Source organism: Hylobates moloch, unplaced genomic scaffold, assembly GCF_009828535.3.
Source record: "Hylobates moloch isolate HMO894 unplaced genomic scaffold, HMol_V3 SCAFFOLD_4, whole genome shotgun sequence".
NCBI classification, from domain to species: domain Eukaryota; kingdom Metazoa; phylum Chordata; class Mammalia; order Primates; family Hylobatidae; genus Hylobates; species Hylobates moloch.
Genome location: NW_026652279.1, coordinates 49,282,588 through 49,308,397, shown reverse-complemented (window position 1 = coordinate 49,308,397; position 25,810 = coordinate 49,282,588). Strand labels below are relative to the sequence as shown.

The following is a 25,810-nucleotide window of genomic DNA, read 5'->3' as shown; positions in this document are numbered from 1 at the left end:
TTCTTACAAAACTCAACATACTCTTACCATACAATCCAGCCATCATCCTCCTTGGTATTTACCCAAAGGAGTTGAAAATTGAGATGTGAGTCATAACCACAACAATGCTGTCTCACACCTGTCAGAATGGCTACTATTAAAAAGTCAAAAAATAACAGACACTGGTGAGGTTGCAAAGAAAAGGGAACACTTATACACTGTTGGTGGGAGTGTAAATTAGTTTAACCATTGTGGAAAGCAGTGTGGCAATTCCTCAAAGGGCTAAAAACAGAACTACCATGTGACCCAGCAATCCCATTACTGGGTATATATCCAAAGGAATATAAATTGTTCTGTTTTAAAGATAAATACATGCATATGTTCACTGTAGCACTACTCACAATAGCAAAGCATGGAATCAACCTAAATGTCCATCAGTGGAAGACTGGATAAAGAAAATGTGGTACATATACACCATGAAACACTATGCAGCCATGAAAAAGAATGAGATCATGTCCTTTTCAGGAACATGGATGGAACTAGAAGCCATTACCCTTAGCAAACTAATATTGCATGTTCTCACTTATAAGTGGGAGCTAAATGATGAGAACACATGGAAACATAGAGGTGAACAACAGACATTAAGTCCCACTGGAGGGTGGAGAGTGGGAGGAGGGAGAAGATCAGATAAAATAACTAATGGGTACTAATAGGCTTAATACTTGGGTGATAAAATAATCTGTACAGCAAACTTTCCATGACACTGGTTTACCTTATAACAAACCTGCCCATGTACCCCTGAATTTCAAATTGAAGTTTTTCTAAAACCCTGCACACAAATGTTTAGAGCAATTTTATTCATAATTGTCAAAACTTGGAAGCAACAAAAATGTCCTTCAGTAGATGAACAGATAAATAAACTGTGATACATTCTGACAATGGAATATTATTCACCATTAAAAAGAAATGAACTATCAAGCCATGATAAGACATGGGGGAAACTTAAATGCATATTACTAAGTGAAAGAAGCAAATCTGAAAAGGCTACATGGGGCATGACTCCAACTGTATGGCACTCTGGAAAAGGCAAAGCAATAGAGGCAGTGGTTGTCAGGGACTTGGAGGGAGAGATAAATGAGTAGAGCACAGAGGTTTTTAGGACAGTGAAACTATTCTGTAAATCACTATAATGGTGGATACATGTCATTATATATGTCAAAACCCAAAGAACTGCAAGTGTGAACCCTCACGTAACCCATGAACTTTGGTTGATAATGACATGTCAATTCTAGTTACTGATTATAACAAATGCACCACTGAAGTACAGGATGTTGATGATGGGAGAAACTGTGCGTGTGTGGGGGAAGACGGTATAGAAACTCTCAGTGCTCTCTGCTTAGCTTTGCTGAACCTAAAAGTGCTCTGAAAAAAGTTTATATATTTAGCAAAATAGATATGATCACGCCAGAGAATTCATTCTGGGGACTAGATAGTTTTGGTTGGTGCACAAAACTGATCAAATAAACCACATATACCAAACCTAGCCTCTACTAGGTTTCTCAAATTGTAGACACTGGGAAACATATTAAAATTGGTTGGCATGTCTTTTAAAGATGACTATTAAAGAGCCATTTTCTAGACCCCCTGAATCAGAATTTCTTAGTGCTGCAAGTTAATAGTCTGCAGTTTAGCAAGTTATTCGGGTCGCTTTTATTTGTCAGGGGGGTTAAGAATCAATATTCATGTCCACACATTTTGGGGTACAAAAGCAGATGCCAAATTAATTTCAAATTAGTTTTAATAACTTTACCTTCTTATTGAGCACAATCAACAAGCTTAAAATTTGTGAAAAACCATTAAATTATCTACATATTCTTTTTCTCAAACCATCTATAAATTAATGAAATAAGCCATGTAAATAATAGTGAAATAGATTCATTTGGGAAAATGCATGTATGTCTCTGACACCATTTTGAAAAGGAATAAAAACATAATTGATTTGTGATTTTGGCAAACAGTACAAATATATTAATACATCTTAGAGATGAAATCATTATCAGCATTATCTCTACTATAAGACGTACTAAGAATATTCTAAATAAGACGGAAATATTTTGCTTTTAAGTTTGACAGAATCATCAAGGAACTGTTCAACTTGTGTGTTCATCTGATAAGAGGACAGCTAAATGTATCCTCCCCATGTTTCCTGTTTCTATTTTTAAGAATACCACAAGCAGCTATTCTAACATGTCTTTCTTACATAAGTTGTCCACAAATGCAGCCTGGCTAAAGCAGCCTATCTCAAATTGGTTGCTTAAAATTCTAGATGTAATTGGCAAAATAACAGTGACTCAAAAGAATATCTGCGCCCCCAAATCTAAGGAGCTAAAACTTAATGCCAGTGTTACTTAAGAAAATCTCTCCACCACAAAACCTCAGTTTTGTCTTTTTGTATATATACCCCACTTGTACTCTAAACTCCATAATTTCACATATTATTTTCTTTAATGACTCATTTACTCTAGTATTTTGAGCTTCATAAGCAAACTGAAAATATAATGTCAATTTGATCAGTTTCTCGTGCACTATTTCTGTTGTTACCCACCCCACCTAACACACACACACACACACACACACACACACACAGATCACATTCATTTGTGCAGCAGCTCAGCTCACATATTTGTTCAAATGGATTTTAGCCTTTGCTATCCACTTTGTATGAAGACTATTACATTATTCAGTAGCAGCACCTGAGAATTCTAATAGCCTCAAACTGTTGAATAAAATTATAGGCTATTTTTGAAATAGTTTAACTCAAGTACTTTGGAAAGTCCAAAAATCTGAATCCATCTTTTGCTATACTCTTAAGTGGCTGCAACCTCAGTATTTTAAAATAAATGATTAGCAAACTAAAATATGTCACTACAGATGATTTGCCCTGATTCCTTAGTAAGAAGAACAGCAAGATGCAGATGTGGTGAATGAAAGCAAATTGACCCCTAAAGACCAATTAAATATTCTGGGTTTTCCTCCATTCCATTAATTGCACTTTAACTTGCTATCAAGTCAAGCATGAAGCAGTTTGAGCTATCTTCACCTGCCCAATGATACCTATTCTGACTAACTTTTAAACTATTCAGATGCCCGTAAGTATGTTAATTCAGCAGCATTATGTCACATTCCTATCCATTAGTCTATGTGACCCAAACAGTGAGTCTCTACTTTGCTCATAAATGTGCTATACGTTGACTGCTCCATTAATACCTATATTTGCTTATCAATCTAACAGAGTAGATATAAGCATTTGTTTGCCAGGTATGTGGAACATCTACCCTATATCCAATTGGTATATTCTATATTTTTATTGCACCATTTATTATTTTCATTTTCTTACATCAAGCCTAAAATGATTTCTCCTTTGCATTTAAGAAACATCATTCTTAGACTGACACAGGAAAAATTTCTTATTATGGAAGACTGACTTGAAATATACAATCATTACTGTATTTATGGTTGGTTAGTCAAATTGGGACATTTTGTTTTCAAGAGTGTGTAGTGAACTGATCCAGATAACACAAACCTCTTTTCCCTACAAGTATTTCCAATAGCTTCAAAGGCAAGATCGAGTTTGTATATGGGGTAAAATGTAGCTAAGTTTAAATGTTCTACTATTCTGCTACTCATGATGTCAATCAGTTTTGGAGAGATTTTGTTATTCAAGGCTATAATATAAAAAGCTCCCAAATAAGTTTCTGAGAGAAATTTTAATCATTTGTCCTATGGACCCTTAAGACCCAAGCACTAACATGAACATTTCTGAAGTAAAAATTCTCAAATTGAGAAATATTATTTGACATCCTATTGGGCCCAGACAATGATGTCAACATGCTGATCATTCAATGGTCCCTGTTGGAGTCAGAAACAGACTTAACTCCTCACACATATGGATGCATATTCTGTTGGTGCTTCTTTTACATTTCTTGCCAGTCTTGAGTTCGGTCCGATGACAGAATGGTTCAGGGAAGCATAAACAATGCCCGGTTTGTTTTCTTCCAGGCATGGATTAGAATAAACTTCAGACCCTTCCTGCATCCTGAAACAAAGGTCAGGGTCATTATCATAAATTCCAGTTTCTGATAGCAGTACTTGGGAATTTTGCCTGGTGCTTGCATCTGTTTGCTCACTCTTAAAGGGAGCATCAACCTATAATAGAAAAAAAGATGGTTTTAAGTGATACTTACAGCCATGGTAGTGCATATTCATTAGCAAACTATGAATGAAAGGCTTAAATGGAGTCATGTCCGTTGTGAGAAATAATCTACTGTTCCTCACATACTCTGCTGACATCTACATTTTCAGCTAAATCTCAGTTATTAAAGGACGAAAGGCTTGAGAATCACTATGTCACCCCTAAATAGTTATTTTGTGCTTTATTACTGGTCATTTCTGAGGTCACAGAACATTTTTAAATCCCTCTTCAAGATAAAAAGCATAGCCCAAATTGATGGAAAAAGCAAAAAATATCCTATGAAAACTTCAGGCAGTTTATAACATGATGAATAGTATTTAATGCAGTTTAGAATAAAAAGATTAAGGATAAAGCAGAACAGATAACCCCTAAGAGGGCAGAAAGAATAAATATTATGAGTTAGCCAAGATATATTATTACAATTTGAGATCTTAAATTAAAAAATTGATGTCAGTTTTGGAAAGATAAAGCTTAGAAAAAGTTCTAAAACAATATTCCAGTTGTTATTCCTATCAAAAGAAAATTCTTTTTTTTTTTTTTTTTTGAGATGGAGTCTTGCTCTATAGCCCAGGCTGGAGTGCAGTGGCGCGATCTTGGCTCACTGCAAGCTCCGCCTCCTGGCTTCACGCCATTCTCCTGCCTCAGCCTCCCGAGTAGCTGGGACTACAGGTGCCCACCACCCTGCCCTGCTAATTTTTTTTGTATTTTTAGTAGAGATGGGATTTCACCATGTTAGCCAGAATGGTCTCGATCTCCTGACCTCGTGATCCGCCCGCCTCGGCCTCCCAAAGTGCTGGGATTATAGGCGTGAGCCACCGCTCCCGGCAAGAAAATTCTTACCGTTTCAAATGTAGCCAAATATCTTAGAGCTTCTGAGAAAGAGGTGAATTTGTAAAAACAAAAAGTAAAATTAGTCCTGATGTTTTCTCACTCTTCAGTTATTTATTAGCCACTGCTACCTATACAAAGGTTCACCTGACAAAGAAGATGTGTTCATTCTAGGGGCTATTTCAGTTTTTTAAATTCAAGTTTTGCCCATCAATTTATGCTCTTGACGTCTGGCCTAACTCCTTTAAGGTATCAGGTCCACAGTCTTTGAAAGTCGACATACTTTATCTGGTCCTTTGTCATCCTCATTGTGATGTGTGCAGTAGGATGTCTATGGCAGATTTCCTTGGCAGAGCTCTATCATGCAACCATGTCTGGCTTTTCCCTGAGAAGCTAGGTAATACTTACTGATACAGTGCCACCCTCTGATGTGGTGGCTGCCCAGAAATAACAGTAAGGCTGAGCGACTGAAAGGGGAGGAGGTTGTTTGGCTAAGATAAAAAGTACTCCCAACTCCACTGGAAGGAGCCTGGTTGAGGTCAGTAGGTGGCACACTAAAGAAGACTGTCAAGTGAACTGAAAAATAGCCTTTAGTCCTCAATATATCAACAAGGATCCTGTGATACTTTTCAATCTGTTTAAGCCTGTCAATTCAGTTACCTGTCTCTCATCCCAAGAAATGGCTCATTTCCATGAAAAATTTTGTTAAAATGAATGGAGCAAAAGAAAATATAGTGCTCTGCAGCATCCCTGCTGTGGCATCCCGTCAAAGTGGTTGGGTGTCACAAAGCCAAGGCACCACAATGTGGTGGATAGAGATGATAAAGCCAGAAACAGCAATCCCACCTTACATTCCTATGGCAGGTTACAGTATACAAAGCATTTTAAAATTTGTATTTATAGTATATGTTTAGATATAATTCACATGCCATAAAATTCACCCTTTTAAGTGTACAATTCAGTGGTTTTTATTATGCAAGCACTTTATACCCTCAAAGGACAGTTTTGGATTAAGATCAGAGCTTTGGCTTTTATATGTACCTGTTATGTTTGTACCAGTTCCTTTCCTGTCATGTTTATACTAGTTCCTTTCTGTACTTTGATTTCTCCACAGTTCCCAAACTAGTTTTATATTAAGAAATATTTAGCCCCAAGGATCTAATATGATATTCTTTTGATTATTTTCTGAAATGCTAGACAACTGAAATGGGTCAAAAATCTTCAAATTCCTGTTAATAGCAAAAACACTTTAAAACAAACTTCCCAAACAATTACACATACAGAAAATACCCTTTTAAATTAAGCTTCAAATCATAATTTATCCAGCCTACACAGGAAGAAAAATGTCCACAGCTTAACCAACCTGGGTTTTACTTGCACAGTAAATTATTTAGATTTTTATCTTAAATAATTTCATAGCTCTCTGGCCTTATTGTAATCAAGTGAAATTATTATTATCATTTACTATAGAAAGAAAATAATATTTAAGAAAATTTCCCTATTTGAGGGAACAAAGCCTTCGCACCCAACACAGTGCCTACTGATGCTCGTGAAAACTTAATAGAAGTTTGTCAAGTTGAGTGTATTTGGTTTGGTTTAAAATTAAGCAGCTTGGTGGGGAATGTTGAATGCCATTTAATATTATATATAGAATTATTGGCTGTATCGATTTTGTCTTTTGTGGAATTTTTAAGAGGGTTACTACCTCTTTATCACTATTCTTCCTTACTGAAACACACACACACATCAAGTTCCTTTGCAGTATCTCATTTATGACTGTTTAGTTTTAATTAGAGAGCTTCAGAATGCTTTTCCACAAATATACTGCCTCATCTTGCATTCTTTTTTAGTTCTAATATCTCCATAGCATTCAACTCAAAAGAAAAGCCTACATTTACATTCCAAGCCTTGTAGGAAAGATTGACTCCAAAATTCCCTTCCTTTAGTCTGAGTGGTCCCTTCCTTGATGAGCCCATACACATTGCCAGGGACCTCTGTGTAATAACTAAGCCAAAGATCATGTCTCTATTTTGCTGCTGCTATTTATGAAGATATCTAATCATTTTATGAGGTTATTTATGGGTTCATTCTTTCATCAGCTCCCTACTGTCTTCCAGACAGACCTTAAGGTGTTTACATAAAAAATAAATGAATAGCCTGAAGCCACGTAACAGGCAAGAGCAGAGTCAAGTTTGTATGGTTCAGTCTCTGACTTTTCTGTCTTGGATCTAGACTGCCTTCCACAAACTTCCAAAGAACTACTTATTATGAGACTTGTTAACCCTAACGAGTCTTTGCTGCATAGAGAGCAGAACGCAAAATTCACATTTTTAAAAATGGGTCTATGTATGTGTATATATATATATATATAACATAGAATAATGCCTGTCACATGGTGTTATATAAATTCATTGAATAAATAAATAAACACAGTATAATACAAATTGCATTTGTTTCAACAGATACATCAAGCTTACCAGGGTAATTTCCCTTCCTGCTGTGTCAGAGAGTTCATTTTGCTTTCCTGGAAGACAAAAAGAGAAAGAGGTAATCAAAAGGAGTAAAGAAAGCAGAAGTAAACCACCTTGCCACCCATGCTTATCCTGTTGAATGCCAGGGATAGTGTTGTTAGTTTGGCTTGTTAATTTGCTTTGCCTAGCACACACTTGTTTGTGAGAATTCACACTGACCAGCTCTGTCTCTGGTTTATCACTTTTCAGTCCACATAGCCCCATGGCATATCTAAGAGGAAGGGGAGGGATCTAGTATATCGCTTGGAAGAGACTGGAAGTCCTTGCTCTGGGGACATTCCATACTCAATGCCAGAAATGCTGCTGTCCTGTCACCTATGTAGCCAAGATCTCTGGCTACCTAGTTCACTTTGGATGTGGTAAATCAAAAGATTTATCCCTGATTCCTTTTCTGAAGTTCTGAGAGAGGTTCCAGCAGTCTCAAGAAAGATGATGAAAGATACAGAGAGGCCATAGAAAGAGCCATGGAGTTGCAGATGAAGAATTGGGGTAAGAGAGAATTCTTCAGAATCCAGAGAAGGTTCTGAACTCCAGAAGTTCTCACTCCAAAATACCAGAAGCACTTTTGCCCAGTCAAAGGTTATTCCTGTGTCACACAGAATAAGGGTTGCTCTATCTAGCTCAGTTTCTATAGCTACACTGTAGCTCGTGTTGTGAAAACAGGAACGGGAGAGGATGGAGGAGAAGAAAAAGGAAAGAGAAAACTGAAGTAGTTCAGGCCAAAGCTAGATCAGAATTCTCTATGCTTTCCTCTCTTACTTAACATGTTTGGTCATGACATTGAGGGAGTTCTTGCCAAAGTAGAAAGGAATTATTTTCAAAATATCACACCATTCCCATCATAGCCAAACCCACATTTTTCATATGCATTATTGTTGGGTAAGGATTCAGGTCAAGCATATGTTTATAATGGCAACAGAAAGTACAGACATATTAATTTTCTCTGGGGACATTGGTTCTTCAGTTAGATAAGGGTGTGTGTGGGACTGGCATGATGTGGTGTGGCTGTGAAAAGAGGATAATACAAAATAAATCAGATATCTTGATCTGAGAGATTGTTTCAACTTCCAATCCTGTTAAGGTTTAGAAGAGCTCTTTCTCACACAAACCTGAGATTGATGCAAAGAGAATGATGAAGTCTCAGCAATGTGCTATGCTCGCCACAACTCTAGCTGGAATACTGTGCTGTGGTGAGCATGCCTCTCTCATGACTCAAGGGAGCCCCAACTAACCCATTTAGCTTTTTAGCACAAGTATGAGTTATCTTCTAGGAAATCATTATCCGTGGTTTACAGGATTGGGAAAGAAAACAACAGGAAGAAACTAAAAATCCTTTAGCCCCAGTAATAAGAACGGCCCCAAATGTGTGGTACCGGGGGCGGAGGGAAAATAGAACCCACCTTTGTGCCTTCTCAGGCAGCAGAACAGGCAGAAACAGGTAGTGATGAGTAGAGGCAATCCCCCCAAAGGAAGTAAACTATACAGGAGCCATGGTCTGCTTGCCATTTCGTCCTTGGAGGGTCGTTCTGAGGCACTTTTTACATCTGGAATGTTAGTAAATGCTAAAGAGAGTTAGGAAATCTGAGATATATTGGGATCAGCGGCACCCCTCTGCATTGTCAGAACTTGAATGAAGGAGATTTCAGGCCAATGCCTCCATTTCCCCAGAGGCATTCCTCAAGAATCCCAGTGCCCTCAGCCACCTCTTGCTTTCTTGCTGAGCAGATGTGGCTCTGCAATAATTTATCTTTTGCAGAAATTCTTTATTCTGATAGAGTTAATCTTCCACAGAACAATCTTCATGATAGCTGTCAGAAGGTACTTCATTAAGCCTTTCTATTTACAGTATCTAACTCTCATATTCATCACTTAAGTAGGAAAACCATTGTCTTTATTTTGTCCCAAGAATTGCTCCAAGTCAGATAGCTAGTGAGTGGCAATGGGAACTCAAGCCAACATGTTTGTAACATGAAATTCAAGTTTCTTCAACACAATGTCCTTTCCTTGTCTCATAACTTATCAGAATCTCCAAATATCAAATACTTTTGATATCCTCAAAAGTGCTCTGCATGGCACACAGCTAATGCGCATTACTATTGATCAATGTTAATATGCACTGAGGCTCTGTTTGTCTGCAGTTGTTCACAGCTCATTAGCAGGTTGTGAAACAATTTAGTAGGTCACAAATAACATTTTAAAAAACGAAACAGAAGAGGATAGAAATCATCAGAATGCATCATACACACTAGAGCAGTGGTTCTCAAGCAGGACAATTTTGGCTCCAGGGAACATGTGGCAATGTCTGGAGACATTTTTGGCTGTAACAAGGTGGGGGGACGGAGGCTGGCAACCAGTGAGTAGAAGCCGGGGATTCTGCTAAACACCCTACACTATACAGGATGCAACCCCCACTTAGTGCAACAAAACATTATCCAGACCAAAATGTCAATGGAGAAACTCTGTCTTATGGTTAAGTATGACCTTATGAAACTTTTTTATATTTGTGTGCATTATGGGTTGTGATGTAAGATCTAGTTTTGTTTTTTTTTTTTAATTTTGGGTTACTGTTAACACAGTATGAAAAATACTGGAGTAAGATATTCTAAGGTCTGGCCTGGTGGCTCACACCTGTAATCTCAGCACTTTGGGAGGCCGAAGCAGGTGGATCACTTGAGGTCAGGAGTTCGAGACCAGCATGGCCAAAATGGTGAAACCCCATCTCTCCTAAAAATACAAAAACTAGCTGGGCGTGGTGTGCACCTGTAATCCCAGGTACATGGGAGGCTGAGACAGCAGAATCGCTTGAACTCAGTAGGTGGAGACTTCAGTGAACCGAGATGGTACCACTGCACTCAGCCTGGGTGACAGAGTAAGACTCTATCTCAAAAAAAAAAAAAAAAAATTCTATTAATTCTATTATAATGTTATTTGGTTTGGCTAGATGCTTGGGTTTGGGGTAAAAATGATTGAGGCAACTGAAGTTGCACAAAAAGTGGTTTGGTTATTCAGAGTGGTAACAAATGTTGTCTATTGATGCTGCAGCTGCTGTTTAGGTTAGCGAGCAGCCAAACCACTGCCAGGAGTGCCAGAAACAGCTGTCTAGGGGAGGGTCTTGGATAGCAATGGGGACTAAGGTTTCTACAACAGATACCCTAATACAAACAAATCTGCTGGATCAGGAAGATCCAACTTCTTTTTTTTTTTAACCACCAAAAAAAAACTAATTTCCTTAATTTTACTTGATTAGTTTGATCAAATAAAACTAATTCAGAACAAACTGTTTCTCTATTTCAGAACAAACTCAAAACTCCCCCTAACTTATTTTGAGTTTGTTCTGAAATAGAGAAACAAGATAAATAACTGAAATTGATTGAGAAAATGATGAGGGTGTACACTCACGTGTATCCAAAACCAGAGCTACCCTTGGGGAGGATTCCAGTGTTTGCACACTGCCAGAGAATCCAACAATCTATCTCAAGATCAGTAAGCACAATTTGTGGAACATCATCCCAAGATCATTGACACAAAGTAAATATCTGGGCTTATTTTGAAGCTCACTGAAAGACTGTAAATACAACACAATCTTCATCTGTCTGCTTTGATCTCCTCTTCCCCATTCCTTAAGCATAAGGACACAGTATAGCCTGCACAATGATATCTCTGGCACCTGGAATAACAAGAGGCACATTCAGCAGGTGCTCCAAATCAGGGTGGAAACCCACAAGGACTTCCTGCCCTCTCACTCCACACCCACTTTCCTGCCACAGATAATGATCACATTTTGGGGAAGTTCTCTTTTCTTTTTTTTTTTTTTTTTTGAGACGGAGTCTCGCTCTATCACCCAGGCTGGAGTGCAGTGGTGCAATGTCGGTTCACTGCAGCCTCCACCTCCTGGGTTCAAGTGATTCTCCTGCTTCAGCCTCCTGAGTAGTTGGGAGTATAGGTGCCTCCCACCGTGCCCAGCTAATTTTTTGTATTTTTAGTAGAAATAGGGTTTCACCATGTTGACCAGGCTGATCTCAAACCCCTGACCTCAAGTGATTTGTCCGTCTCTGCCTCCCAAAGTGCTAGGATTACAGGTGTGAGCCACCACGCCCAGCCTTGGGGAAGTTCGGAATCAGAAACAGACCAAGGGAAGTTTGGGAAGGGTGAAGTGGCAGGCCAATGGATATTTCAAGGACTATTCCCCAGCTCTGTCAACTTTTCCCCTAGGACTTTGGCTTGTTTTGCAAGGTGCTTTTCTTCATTCTGGGAGAATAGTGCTTTCCTAAGAGCATCTAAGCCCCAACTCTGTCACAGTCCTGTTCTTACATGAACTTTTAACTTGAACATAAACAGCAAAAGAGGGTCACTTATAAAAATAAGAAAATGTCCAAAATCACTTCGGAAATACATTTCACAGAAAAAAATGAAATATTTTTTATCAGACCTCCAAAATTTCTTTATGAAAAGCATGGTCCTTAAACATATTTCCAAAATACATTTTTCTCCTCACCTTATACTTAGTTCACTGAGCACTTCCGGGTTCAGAAGGAAAAGGAATTTTTGTTTGACCCTTCCTGTTATTTTTGTTTTCACCACTTTACTAAAGAAAAATGCACACCTAGATTAAATTAGTTTTAAATCCGCACAGAGTTTAAATTAAAGTTAATTCCTAAACGATTTACCTTTTGTGAAGGAAGTAGGAAAAAAAAAAGGAAATATTACACAAATTCCGGCCTTCCAGGACTTTATAATCTTTCATGGGACCTAAAAGACATTTCCACACATTACTACAGTGAAAGGAAATGATAAATGAGAGGGACAGACCTTAAATGGCATAAAAATTGGTGAAAAGGAGTGATCCCTTCCCCTCAGGTGATCATGAAAGGCTTCCTTAAGAACTTGAAAAATGAGCTGAGATTGAAAGGAGGGGTAGAATTTCCATAGGTGGAGACAGATGAATGGGTGCTCTACAAGTGGCAAGAGCAGCATACACAAAGCAATGATGGAGATGTGGTTATGGCAAGTAAGGCCGTTAGGCTACAATCGAGAGGCTCTATATGGAATCCAGAAACAATCTAGAAAGGTGGTGGGATCAAATTGTGGCAGACTTTGAATGCTGGTTAACAAAGATGAGCCCAATATTGTGACCACTGGGGATGCTATGCAAGAGAGTGTTGTTATGAAGGAAGTGTGTGAGGTAAACTAAGTGTATTTGGCTGAAATTGACCAAAATGGGGAAATACTAAAGACAAAGAGTCCAATCAGAATTAATTGGAATTATTTAGAAGGAAGATAATGATGGCACGAGATGCTCATAGAAGCAATTGGAGGAAACACATCACGGAGTGGAATGTTGTGGAGAGACAAGAGTAGGAAGCCAGAGAAAATTCTCTGGGATTTTCCATGAGGATCAAGAGCATTAATTAACAAACTGATAAGGAAGGGAGTGATAAGAAGGGTAGGTGAGTAGGAAACTAGGAGAGTAGAAATGTTCGAAAAGAAACTGACAAGGCCCTTCATGTCTCCTATTTAGCTCTTAGACTATCTCTTTCACCACTTCATACTTCACATACTTTGTTCCATAAAACCCCCCAAGGCACAGGATTTAGGAGGGAATGTTATTCCCTTTCACCTAAAGTTGGGTTCTTTCCTCCACAAAATAGATAGATTGTTGATCCTAATCTCAGCCCAAACTTGATCCCTAGAACAGGCACCTTTATGCACTTTACAAACTATAGACTATCTTTAGTCATCATGAATGACCCAAATATGCGATAGAGCAAAAATTGTAATGCTACTTTTGTGTAATAGACTTTTGTATAACAATTAATTATTAACTTCTGACCTTGCATCTGACCTTGGCTAAATTCATCTCTCATATAGAAGTAGAATAGTTCCCATAAAGAAAGACCAAATTACACAAGGCTTCTCTTCCAAGGAAGGTAGACTCAATGCCTCAAAATTTAATTTTATTATACATTATGTTAATATATAAATTAGCTAATAGCACTTACTAATTCCATAGTATATATCATTCTAGAATTAACATTTTGCAGATTTTCCTTATTTTTGTAATTTATTTTGCCTGTTTAAAAAATAGTATTTGTTAAAAATTAAATATTTTGTCTCCTTAATGTGAATTAATAATGCAATTCTTTCCAGAAAGTATTCATTCCATACATCCTTAATATAGGCTTCTCCAGGTTGATGAAGACAATTTTTGTGCTTTGCATATACTATATTCTTTAATTCATTTGCAAAGAAATATTTAGTGAGCCCTTACCATGTGCCAGGTACCCTGCCATCCATCATACAGAGCAAAGATGTTGAAGACACAGTCTCCATCCTGAAAAGGTTTATAAGCCAGTGCATGGATGGTCACAAGTAACTAGCACCGAGCTTGACACTATATTTGCAAAAGCAGAGTCCCTAACTCTGCCATCGATTTCTTCTACATTTCTACATTTCATAATTGAGGGTTGTAGCTACTACTAAAGTGCTATGCATTTTTTCATGGGGCTGCTGTAAGAAATTTTAAACTGACTTAAAGTATTTTAAAAGAATTTCAATGGATTCTTTCATTGGGCTACTTTAAGGGAGTTGAAAGACACTCAAAAGTAAGCATATAAAGTAACAAATTAATTTTTAAAAGAACAGTTGTAAAATGCATGCATTCAAGTGAATGATGTCCATAAAGGAACTAAACTGTATGAGGCTGCATCTAGAGTTCAGCCATGCTGCTACTGCAATAACCCTCTTTTGAAATTTCTCCTTCCTAGTAACGTTGAGGTCAATTTATGAGCAACAAAAGAAACTCCACCTTATTTCTTATAATTAAATGGCGCTCTTCTTTGATCCAAATATATTTTTATTGTGGTAAAATACATATAACATAAAAATTACCAATTTAATCATTTAAAATGTACAATTAAATGGCATTTAAGATACTCACAAAGTTGTGCAAACATGACTACAATCTAGATTCAGAACATATTCATCACCCCAAAAGGAAACCCTCTACCTATTAAGTAGATGCCACATTCTTCATTTCTTCAGCCCCTGGCAACCACCAATCTACTTTCTGTCTCTATGGATTTGCCTATTTTGGATATTTCATATAAACAGAATCACATTGTATGTAACCTTTTGTGTACATCTTCTTTTACTTAGCATGATGCTTCTGAGGTTCATCAATGTTGTAGCATACATTAGTACTTCATTCCTTTTCATGACTGAATAATATTCCATGTGTGGATAAACTACATTTCCTTTATCCATTCATCAGCTGAACATTTAGGTTGTTTCTACCTTTTGGCTATTGCGAATAGTGCTGTGATAAACATTCATGCACAAGGTTTTGTGTGAACATATATTTTAATTTCATTTGAGTATTTACCTAGGAATAGAATTACTGGGTACTGTGACAACTAGGTTTTATCTTTTGATTTTGAGGAACTGTTAGACCACTTTCTAAAGTGACTGCACCATTTTACATTCTCATCAGCAATGGATAGTGTTTCTATTTCTTCACATCCTTGCTAACACTTCTTATTTTCTGTGTTTTTTTTATTCTAGTCATTTGATGGGTGTGAAGTGGGTTTTCATTGTGACTTTGATTTGCATTTCTCCAGTGACTAATGACATTGAGCATTTTTTTCATATGTTTATTGGCCATTTGTATATTTGATGAAATGTCTATTCAAGTCCTTTGCTCATTTTAAAATTAGGTTGCCAGTCTATTTGTTGTTGAATTTTAGTGTCTTTTGATGCACAAAAGTGTTTAATTTTTATGAAGTCCAATTTATCTCTTTTTGGTGTTATTGTTGATTATGCTTTTGTAATCATATCTGAGAAAGCACTACTAAATCCAAGATCAGAAACATTTATCCCTATGTTTTCTCCTAAGAAACCAGAGTTTTATTGTTTTATATAATGTAGTTTTTTATAGTTTTAGCTCTTCTACTTAAGTGTCTGACTTATTTTGATTTCTTAAAATATGGTATGAGACGGGGGTTCAAATTCATTCTTTTACATATGAATATCCAATTATCCCAGCACCATTTATTGAGACTATTCTTTCCCCACTGAGTAATCTTGGTACCCTTATCAAAAATCAATTGACTACAGATGTATGGAGTTTATTTTGGACTCTCAATTCTATTTACATTGATCTCTTTGTCTATCCATATGACAGTACTACTCCTTTTTTTTTTTTTTTTTTCTGTCATTTTGTAGTAAGTTTTGAAATAGGGAAGTCTTAGCTTCAGTTTTGTTCTTTTTCAAGATTGTTTTGGCAATTCTGGGTCTGTTGCAACTCAATGTGAATTTTAGGATCAGCCTTTTTATTTCTGCAATAGCGACAAAAAGCTGTTAGGATTTTAGTGGAACTGCATTGAATTTGTAGATCACCTTGGGGAATATTGCTATCTTTACAATATTACATCTTTCAGTCCATGAATACAGAATGTCTTTGCATCTATTTACATGTTCTTGAATTTCTTTCAGCCATGTTTTCTTTGTTCAGTGTACAACTTTGCCGGTTAAATTTATTCTTAAATATTTTATTCTTTTTGATGTTATTGTAAATGGAACTGTTTCCTTAATTTTCTTTGTGGATTATTTATTGCTAGTGTATAGAAATATCACTGATTTTTGTGTGTTGATCCTGTATCATGTGGAATTGCTAAATTCATGTATTAGCTTTAATAGTTTTAAATAAATTTTTAAGAATTTTTCTACACATAAGTTCATGCCACCTGTGAACAAAGTTTTACTTCTTTTTTTCTAAGTTAGATATCTTTTATTTCTTGTATTTGCCTATTTGCTCAGGCTAGAGTTTTTAGTTTAATGTTAAATGGAAATGGCAAAAGCAAGGATCCATGTCTTGTTCTTGTTCTTAGGGGGAGCCTTTCACCATTGAATATGATGTTGGCTATAAAATAAACCAAGTATTTTTTACTCTCACCTACTCCCCACTCTATGTATTTTTTCATGTTTAATTCAGCTTGGTTTCCCCGAGCTTAACTTCTATCTGTCCTTCCTCAGTTGTCAAAGCATATTAAAGGCCTCTTCTGGGGAACAGGGGAGAGAGATGAAGTTCTGAATATTCCCAGAAAATCACTAGGAAGTCAGTTAGTTGTTTGCTGTTTTTCCTCTAAACAAACTGTGAACTATTAAGAAGTGTATAATTGCCTAAGCACCACAAACATAACTTCAAGAAATTGTAATGAACAAAAGTAAAGAAGAGAAAAATGGGAAAAAGAGAAAAAAAAAACCAAACAAGGACAATCACAGAGCTATTCGCAACTATAGGTATTCACTTTATAATTTTTTCAATATTTCAGTGGTTTATTTTTGGAGTTATCAAATAAATTTTATAATCCCTAAAGTCAAAAACAATAATTTTTATTATCTATTTCTCTAATCTCCTCTATCTCACTCACCTCAAACACACACATACACACACATATGTACACACTGGCACATAATCTGTGAGGTGTAGCAGATTTCAGATGTGCTATAGGAGTTGGCTTTCTAACATAATCACTTGAGAAACTGAACCCCCCTCTTCCTGGAAACATTATGAGAAAAATGTCAGATGATCTAGGTGTTGAGAACTCACCTGTCACATAAAGAGTTGTTGAGTGGCTTTCAATGAGATTAGACTGAAAATTTGCAGAACAGCGGTATGATCCATTGTCATTAGGAAGCACTGGTTCAAAATGTAGAATAAAAAATGAAATGTTCTTCTCTTCTTTCCAACTTGTTTGTCTATCTTCAAGTTTTACACATGTTGTTCCATTGAGCTTGCACCAAGTCACATGAGGCCTGTTGGCACAGTATTTCACAGGGCATTCTAGTTCAAAGGGATCTCCTGCTAAGATGGAGTGTTCAGATTGTCTCTTTATATAAAGCTGTACATCACATGATTCTTTCCCTAAAAGATAAAAACAAAACTAAAATCAAATATGTTCTTCTGGAAGTACCGTATATACGTGACTTCAATAGTTCTCAAGCATTATTATTTGGTAATTTTCAAAAACAACCCCCCAATTGCTAGTAATTAAACCTCACTAGCAGAATGTCTCATACATATTAGGCACATAATAAATATGTTTAAAAAATGAAATAAATCATTTAATCCTCTGTCTGTCAGGCCTCTGAGCCCAAGCTAAGCCATGATATCCCCAGTGACCTGCAGGTATACATCCAGATGGCCTGAAGCAACTGAAGATCCACAAAAGAAGTGAAAATAGCCTTAACTGATGACATTCCACCATTGTGATTTGTTTCTGCCCCACCCTAACTGATCAATGTACTTTGTAATCTCCCCCACCCTTAAGAAGATTCTTTGTAATTCTCCCCACTCTTGAGAATGTATTTTGTGAGATCCACCCCCTGCCCCCAAAACATTGCTCTTAACTCCACTGCCTATCCCGAAACCTATAAGAACTAATGATAATCCCACCATCATTTGCTGACTCTCTTTTCGGACTCAGCCCGCCTGCACCCAGGTGAAATAAACAGCCTTGTTGCTCACACAAAGCCTGTTTGGTGATCTCTACACATGGACATGTGAGACACTGTCTTAGTCTGTTTTCTGCTACTATAACAGAATACCTGAGATTGGATAATTTATGAATCATAGAAGTTTTATTTGGCTCATGGCTCTGTAGGCTGGAAAATCCAAGAGCATGGTGCCAGCATCTAGCAAAGGCCTTTGTGCAGCATTATCTCATGGCAGAAAGCAGAAGGTGGAAGGGAGCACACAAGACAGAGAAAAATGGGGGCCAAAATTTATCCTTTTATCAGGCGCCCACTCCTGTGATAACTAATCCATTCCTACAATAACGGCATTAATACATTCATAACCTACTGATCTCTTAAAGGTTCCACCTCATAATACTGTTACAATAGCAACAAAATTTCAACATGAATTTTGGAGGGGGCATTCAAACCATAGCATTCTGTCCCTGGTCCCCCAAAACTCATGTTCTTTTCACATACAAAATTCATTCCATCTCAATAGCCCCAAAAGTTTTAATTTATTGCAGAATCAACTCAAAACACCAAATTCAGAGTCTTATCTAAATCAGATATGGGTAAGATTCAAGGCAGGATTCATTATGAAGCAAATTCCCTCCAGCTATGATCCTGTAAATCAAAACAAGTTATCTACTTCCAAAATATAGTGGTAAGACAGATATAAGATAGATATTCCCATTCCAAAAGGGAGAAATAGGCAAAAATGAGAAAGTAACAGGTCCTAAGTAAGTCCAAAACCCAACAGAGAAATAAAATGGCATTGCTGGGCTTGGTTGATGCTTCAGCACTCACAAGTTGGAGACTCCTACCTGCAGCTCTCCCAGGCTAATGCTTCAGGCTAATAGCTCCACAGTTCTGGGGTCTCAGTGGCGGTCCACTCCCAAGGCTCCACTAGGCACTGCCATGGGAGCAGACTCTTCCTGGGCCCTCAGGCTGTCCACAACATCCTTTGAAATCTACATGGAGGAAGTTGTGGCCCACGCCTCTTTCATTCTGCTAGCCTGCACACTTAACAAGTGGGCACCACCAAGGCTTACCAATTGCGCCTTATGAAGTGGTGGGTTGAACTGCACCTGGGCTCACTTGAGCCATGGCTGGAGCAGCCAAGGAGCACAGTGCTGGAATTCAGAGAACGGAAACCCGAGGCAGATCTGGGCAGCAAGCCTGTAAAGGGCATTCCAGTTTCCCCTGAAATCAATTTGCCCTCTGAGCTCTGAGCCTATGATGGGAGGGGCAGCCTCAAAGGCTTTGAAATGCCTTCAGGGCCTTTTTCTCAACTTCTTGAAGAGTACTTCACTCCCTTCTATCCATATTAATCTCCTTAACAATGGTCACTAGGCCACACCCTTAGTATTTTCTCCCAAACATGCCTTTTCACTTTTTATATGGCTAGGCAGTGAATTTTCCAAATCTTTCTATTCTGCTTCTCTTTTAATTATAAATTCCATTTTTAAGTCATTTTTTTCCCTCCTGCCTCTTACTGTATGCAGTTAAAAGTAGCTACACAGCAGCCTAAATGCTTTGCGGCTTAGATATTTTTTCCACCAGATATCCTAAATTATTGCTTTTAATTTCTGCTTTCCATAAAGTCGTAAGACATAGATACACTTCCACCAAATTCTTAGCAACTGTATGACAAGGATGGCCTTTACTCCAGTTTCCAATGGCTTGTTTCTCATTTCCCTTTAGTTATGCACTTGGTGTTGATTTGTATTTTTTTATTTTCCAGTAAAGTTAAGGCTAAGCTCATGATCCTAAAAGTATTTTCTTTTAAATTATTTTTTTCTCCACTCTTACAGTTCCTTCTTAGCCTTTCTTTCTATGTTTTGAACTACCCGCTCTCTTAGCAATGTCTAATTCATCTCCTTCATTTATTTATTTCACTCATTTTCATGCATTCTTCTGCATTCTTTCATCATTCTTCTGTACAGTATCATACATTGTAATGACATAAGCGTAACAGAGATTATAGTCAAAACTCTCTTAAAATACAAAGACAGCTAAAGGCCTTGCCTGTGATCACACAGCTTGTCAGATGTTGAACCAAGGAGCAAATTTTGACCCTGAGCTTCACATACATGTCTATCCAGAACAAGGTTTCACCTTATTTCTACACCCTTGCCAGCATAAATATTCTCATTTTATCTATTTCCTCACACCTAATATACCTTTCACTCACATCCTACTTAAAAACCCTTCCTGCTCACATCTCATTAATCCCTGCTCAGAATAATAGAAACTTGATTGAGTTTCCAGGAATCAGAGTGAGAAAAAGGACCTGCAGAAAACTTTTAGAACCTCTTAATATTTATTTATTTATAACTGCTCTGAGACCTCAAAGAAGTTCACTTTAAGACTTCTTAATTCAGTTGCTTCCAAAAGTTTAGAACTAAAATGAAACCAAACTGAAAGGTAAGTTATAAGGATGAGGTTTTCAAAAAAATGAAGAGAAAGGGTAAAATCTTTTACCAAAAGGAAGTGTACCTGAATGTGGTTAGACTTATGACAAAAAATTAAGAAGGCCAGAGGCAGAAAGTTCAAGTGAAACTCTTGTTTCCAGAAGTCCGTTCCTCTCCCTGAAGTTAATAGACTCCCTCAGCCTCCTAACTTCCCTTTTCATTTTCTTGGATAAGTCAATAACGGTTTATGGAGCCTATAAGTCTGTGCTAGAATTATGAAAAACAATGAGATAGTTATAGACAAAGATCTTTTACCCTCAAGAGTTTACCATTTAATTGGTAAGGCAGGAGTATCTAACGATGAAAGGCACCTTTCTTTTCTTTCTTTTTTTTCTCTCTCTCTTTTTTTTTTTTTTTGAGACAAGAGTTTCACTCTTGTTGCACAGGCTGGAATGCAATGGCACAATCTTGGCTCACTGCAACCTCTGCCTCCCGGGTTTAAGCGATTCTCCTGCCTCAGCCTCCCAGGTAACTGGGATTACAGGCACCCACCACCACGCCCAGCTGATTTTGTATTTTTAGTAAAGAGGGGATTTCTTCATGTTGGTCAGGCTGGTCTTGAACTCCCAACCTCAGGTGATCAGCTCATCTCGGCCTCCCAAAGTGCTGGGATTACAAGCGTGAGCCACCACACCTGGCCAGAGGACACCTTTCTAGAATCAATGTACTATATACCACTCTTTATTTCTTTCAGTTTACTGAGCTGAAAGCAAAGCTTGAGGGATCTTGCATGCTGGTTGTTAGGAAGCCTAGGAATACATCAGATAGGATGTCTGCATTTGTGGAGCTTGCCTTCTAATGGGAAATAAAAATGAATGGCAATTGGAAGAGTGTTATATAACACTGTAAAGAGGTACAAACAAGGCTGGGCATGGTGGCTCATGCCTGTAATCCCAGCACTTTGGGAGGCCGAGGGAGGTGGATCACCTGAGGTCAGGAGTTTAAGACCAGCCTGACCAACATGGTGAAACACCGTCTTTACTAAAAATACAAAAATTAGCCAGGCGTGGTGGTGCCTGCCTGTAATCCCAGCTACTCAAGAGGCTGAGGCAGGAGAATTGCTTGAACCCGGGAGTTGGAGGTTGCAGTGAGCTGAGGTCATGCCACTGCACTCCAGCCTGGGCAACAGAGTGAGACTCTGTCTCAAAGGTACAAACAACTTTGCATGAGTCTGCAGGTTAACTTCAGCCGGGGCAAAGCTTCATGGAAAGGCTATACTTGAGCTGAACCTTGGTGAATGAGTAGCCCTTTGGGAATCAGAGCAGTACATGGGACAGGGCAGGTATTTTAAGACTGAGGAAATGGAACGGAAAAGTCTTTGAGACCAGGAATCTCATGATAGATTTAGATCATTGATACACAACTGAATCATGGTTTTCTGACTTAGTGACATGGAGACCAGTGGTTGTTTCAGAACAAATGGAATAAGCATTAGGCAGGAGTTTAAACTTTGCTCATCCACCATGAGAAAATACGGTGCCTAATTTTGGGGGGATATTTATAAAGGGCATGGAAATAGCTACAAATGAGACTATTCATTTGAACATGTCTGTTTCAAATGCTAACACATTGAGCGAATTTGAGATAGTCCCCCAGTTTTGCTGGTCCTCAGTTTCTTCAAAATAAGATGAAAAAAAAAAAAATAAGATGAAAGGATTGAACTGTAAAAGTAGGAAAGTTCTCGCCGGGCACGGTGGCTCACGCCTGTAATCCCAGCACTTTGGGAGGCCGAGGCGGGCGGATCACGAGGTCAGGAGATCGAGACCATCCTGGCTAACACGGTGAAACCCCGTCTCTACTAAAAATACAAAAAAAATTAGCCGGGCGAGGTGGCAGGCGCCTGTAGTCCCAGCTACGCGGGAGGCTGAGGCAGGAGAATGGCGTGAACCCCGGGGGGCGGAGCCTGCAGTGAGCCGAGATCGCGCCACTGCACTCCAGCCTGGGTGAAAGAGCGAGACTCCGTCTCAAGAGAAAAAAAAAAAAAAAATAGGAAAGTTCTAACTCACCATCCCCTGACCACACAAACACACACAACTTCACCTTCCTCAATGTGTGACTGAAACTATGAAACCACTTCTAGCCTGCAATTTCTATTTCTATCACAATATATTACCTTTCCATTTAGCCATAGGACTATCACTTGATGTTAGTGGCACAATTAGACATCACTTCAAGTTCTGTCTTTTGTGATTGTATGCTCTGGAGCGGTGTGCAAAGTGGGTTAGGGGTGGAGAAAAGAGCTAGCTTTTTGTATTGGTGGCATCACTGATTCACAATAGGATTATGGAAACATTGCAGTTCCTAAATATTCTTATCAGCAGGATAATGATCATTCGCAATCACACTGACTGGCACAGGAATTTTTCTTGAATGGAGGAATGAACCGATGATGAATGTAGGCTTGCAAGCAGGCATTAGAAATCAAGAGTACTCCCTCTGTGCACAAACAAGGTATTATAATACTTCCTATCTCTCAGAGGCTAACACTGATGTTTGTAGTGTAAAAATGACCCAGTGAGACGAATAGCATAATTCTATTTTTTTAATTTATTTATATTTTTTGAGGTGAAGTCTCACTCTTGTTGCCCAGGCTGGTGTACAGTGATGCAATTTTGGCTCACTGCAGCCTCTGCCTCCCAGGTTCAAGTGATTCTCCTGCCTCAGCCTCCCCGGTGGCTGGGATTACAGGCACCCACAACCACGCCCGGCTAATTTTTGTATTTTTAGTAGAGACGGGGTTTCACCATGTTAGCCAGGCTGGCCTCGGACTCCTGACCTCAAGTGATCCACCCGCCTCTGCCTCACAAAGTGCTGGGATTATAGGCGTGAGCCATCGGCCGGGCCGACAAATAGCACAATTCTAATTGTCCATCTGACAAGCTTGTTAATACCCCTTTTCTGCCTGTTCTGAATTATGCATATCCATCTTATGATACTTAGGACACACAAAGCTATCCCCCAAAAGTTTGTCTTATCAAATAAATATTTCCTGAAGAGGAATAACTATCACAGTTGCTTTTGGCTGTTACTCAACTTCCAACTATCAGTTATTTTATTTCATCTTTTATTTATGTATTTTTTGAAATGGAGTTTTGCTCTTGTTGCCCAGGCTGGAATGCAATGGAGCAATCTCGGTTCACCGCAACCTCCAACTCCCGGGTTCGAGCAATTCTCCTGCCTCAGCCTCCCAAGTAGCCGGAACCATCAGTTATTTTTATTCCTGCTCTTATTATCTCTGCTGTTTTTCTCAAGCATTCATATCTGATGATAGGAAATTTTCAATGCTAAAAATAATTAAAATAAATACATGCAGTAAAAGAATAAAAACTTCTGGCCAGGCACGGTGGCTCACGCCTGTGGTCTCAGCACTTTGGGAGGCCGAGGCGGGCGGATCACGAGGCCAGGAGATCGAGACCATCCTGGCTAACACGGTGAAACCTCGTCTCTACTAAAAATAAAAAAATAAAAAATTAGCGGGGTGTGGTGGCAGGCACCTGTAGTACCAGCTGCTCGGGAGACTGAGGCAGGAGAATGGCGTGAACCCGGGAGGCAGAGCTTGCAGTGAGCCAAGATCGCGCCACTGCACTCCAGCCTGGGCGACAGAGCAAGACTCCATCTCAAACAACAAACCAACAAACAAAGAATAAAAACTTCTACTCCACCCAGGCTCTTATATAATGAAATATCCCTTAAGTCACTATAGGTTTAGAAATTCTTCCATTTTGAAAATTTTTATCAAAACTACTAGTGGTATATATATTCCATGATCAGGTGGTACCAATGATATTTTATTTTAGGTCCAGAGTACATCATTTTGAGCACCCCCTTCCTCTATACGTAGAAATATTTTCAGAAATAATCATGAGATGAAACAAGTAATAAAATGGCCAGAAAAGAAATATAGACAATGAATATTTTCTTATGTTGAACTTCTTGTATAAAACCATGCAAATTAAAAAATGTTTAAAAAAATATTAAAATACAAAAAAAGGAAAAATGCACAGGTATTTATTCAATCATTTTTATATCCATCTAAACAGTATGAACTTTGATTCTTTAGTTATAGTCTGATATAATAGTTTATGTAAATAATTGCCCAATAACAAATAAATGGATTGTATTAAAACTGAAATTCTGCAAAGATACAATTTAGGTAACTACTAAATTGTAACACTAAAGTTTTATTTTCTAAAGTTAGTTTTAAAAGAACATTAAAAAAATTTCAATTGTAAAAATATTAATCAATCTAACATTTCATGCATGAAATAAAGTTGCCAAGCCGAAAATTTTATACATCACAATATGTATCCTTTTCACTGTTTTAAATTTTAAACACAAATAAAAATTTAAGAAGTTTGCACCAAATGACAAAAATGAAACAGCTCCTGTTCTGCTTCTTTGTCTCAGCATTCTCTGTGGTATTATTGTTTATTTAAAATTGAATGTTGAAAGGCCGGAGTATGCAGTACCACAGAGACTGAGGACACAAAGTGTCCCTGGAGGAAACTGGAGTGATCCTGGACATTATAAATTTGCTATCAAAATGAACACAAGTAGCTGAATTGTGTATGTCCAAGGCCAGCTCTATAACTGGGAAGTTCTCTGAGTTAACTTGCAAGTAGAATGCAATGTTTGTCAAATGACATATACAACAAATGTGCTAATTTGAAGTTTACATATATATCACAAAACTCAACAGTAACCATAGTATTTAGAACTTAGACCAAAAATATTTTGAAGGATAAATATTTCACCTCTGACATTGTTCATATTTGCTAGTATGTGGTGACAATTAAAAGGAAACTGGCTGGGAGCGGTGACTCATGCCTGTAATCCCAGCACTTTGGGAGGCCAGGGCGGGCGGATCACCAGAGGTGGGGAGTTTGAGACCAGCCTAACCAACATGGAGAAACCCTGTCTCTATTAAAAAATACAAAATCAGCTGGGCATGGTGGCGCATGCCCGTAATCCCAGCTACTCAGGACGCTGAGGCAGGAGAATCGCTTGAACCCAGGAGGCCGAGGTTGCTGTGAGCTGAGATCACGCCATTGCACTCCAGCCTGGGTAACAAGAGCGAAACTGCGTCAAAAAAAAAAAAAAAACGGGAAATCAACTTTTAGTTGTTTTTAAATTCAGTACAGACAATGGACCTACTTGTTCACACCCAGGGATGTGGATATCCCATTGTCCTTGACACATTAGTAACGAGACAGTTTCTAGCACAAAGAGGC

General features: G+C 38.2%; 1 protein-coding gene across 2 annotated transcripts in view; it reads right to left on the bottom strand.

The window, feature by feature from the left end:
- Positions 1–1,000: 1,000 nt before the first annotated feature.
- BTLA (B and T lymphocyte associated) overlaps positions 1,001–25,810 on the bottom strand; it is a 36,640-nt gene continuing 11,830 nt past the window's right edge. The window contains exons 2-5 of one of the 2 annotated variants that reach the window (XM_032150183.2): positions 17,198–17,512; positions 8,991–9,134; positions 7,537–7,583; positions 1,001–4,185 (exon numbers count right to left, since the gene is read on the bottom strand). In XM_032150183.2, coding sequence (XP_032006074.1) covers positions 3,910–4,185; positions 7,537–7,583; positions 8,991–9,134; positions 17,198–17,512 — 782 coding nt within the window. In that variant the 3' untranslated portion in view covers positions 1,001–3,909. The remainder of the gene's footprint in view (positions 4,186–7,536; positions 7,584–8,990; positions 9,135–17,197; positions 17,513–25,810) is intronic. The other variant, XM_032150184.2, reaches the window with a different exon arrangement.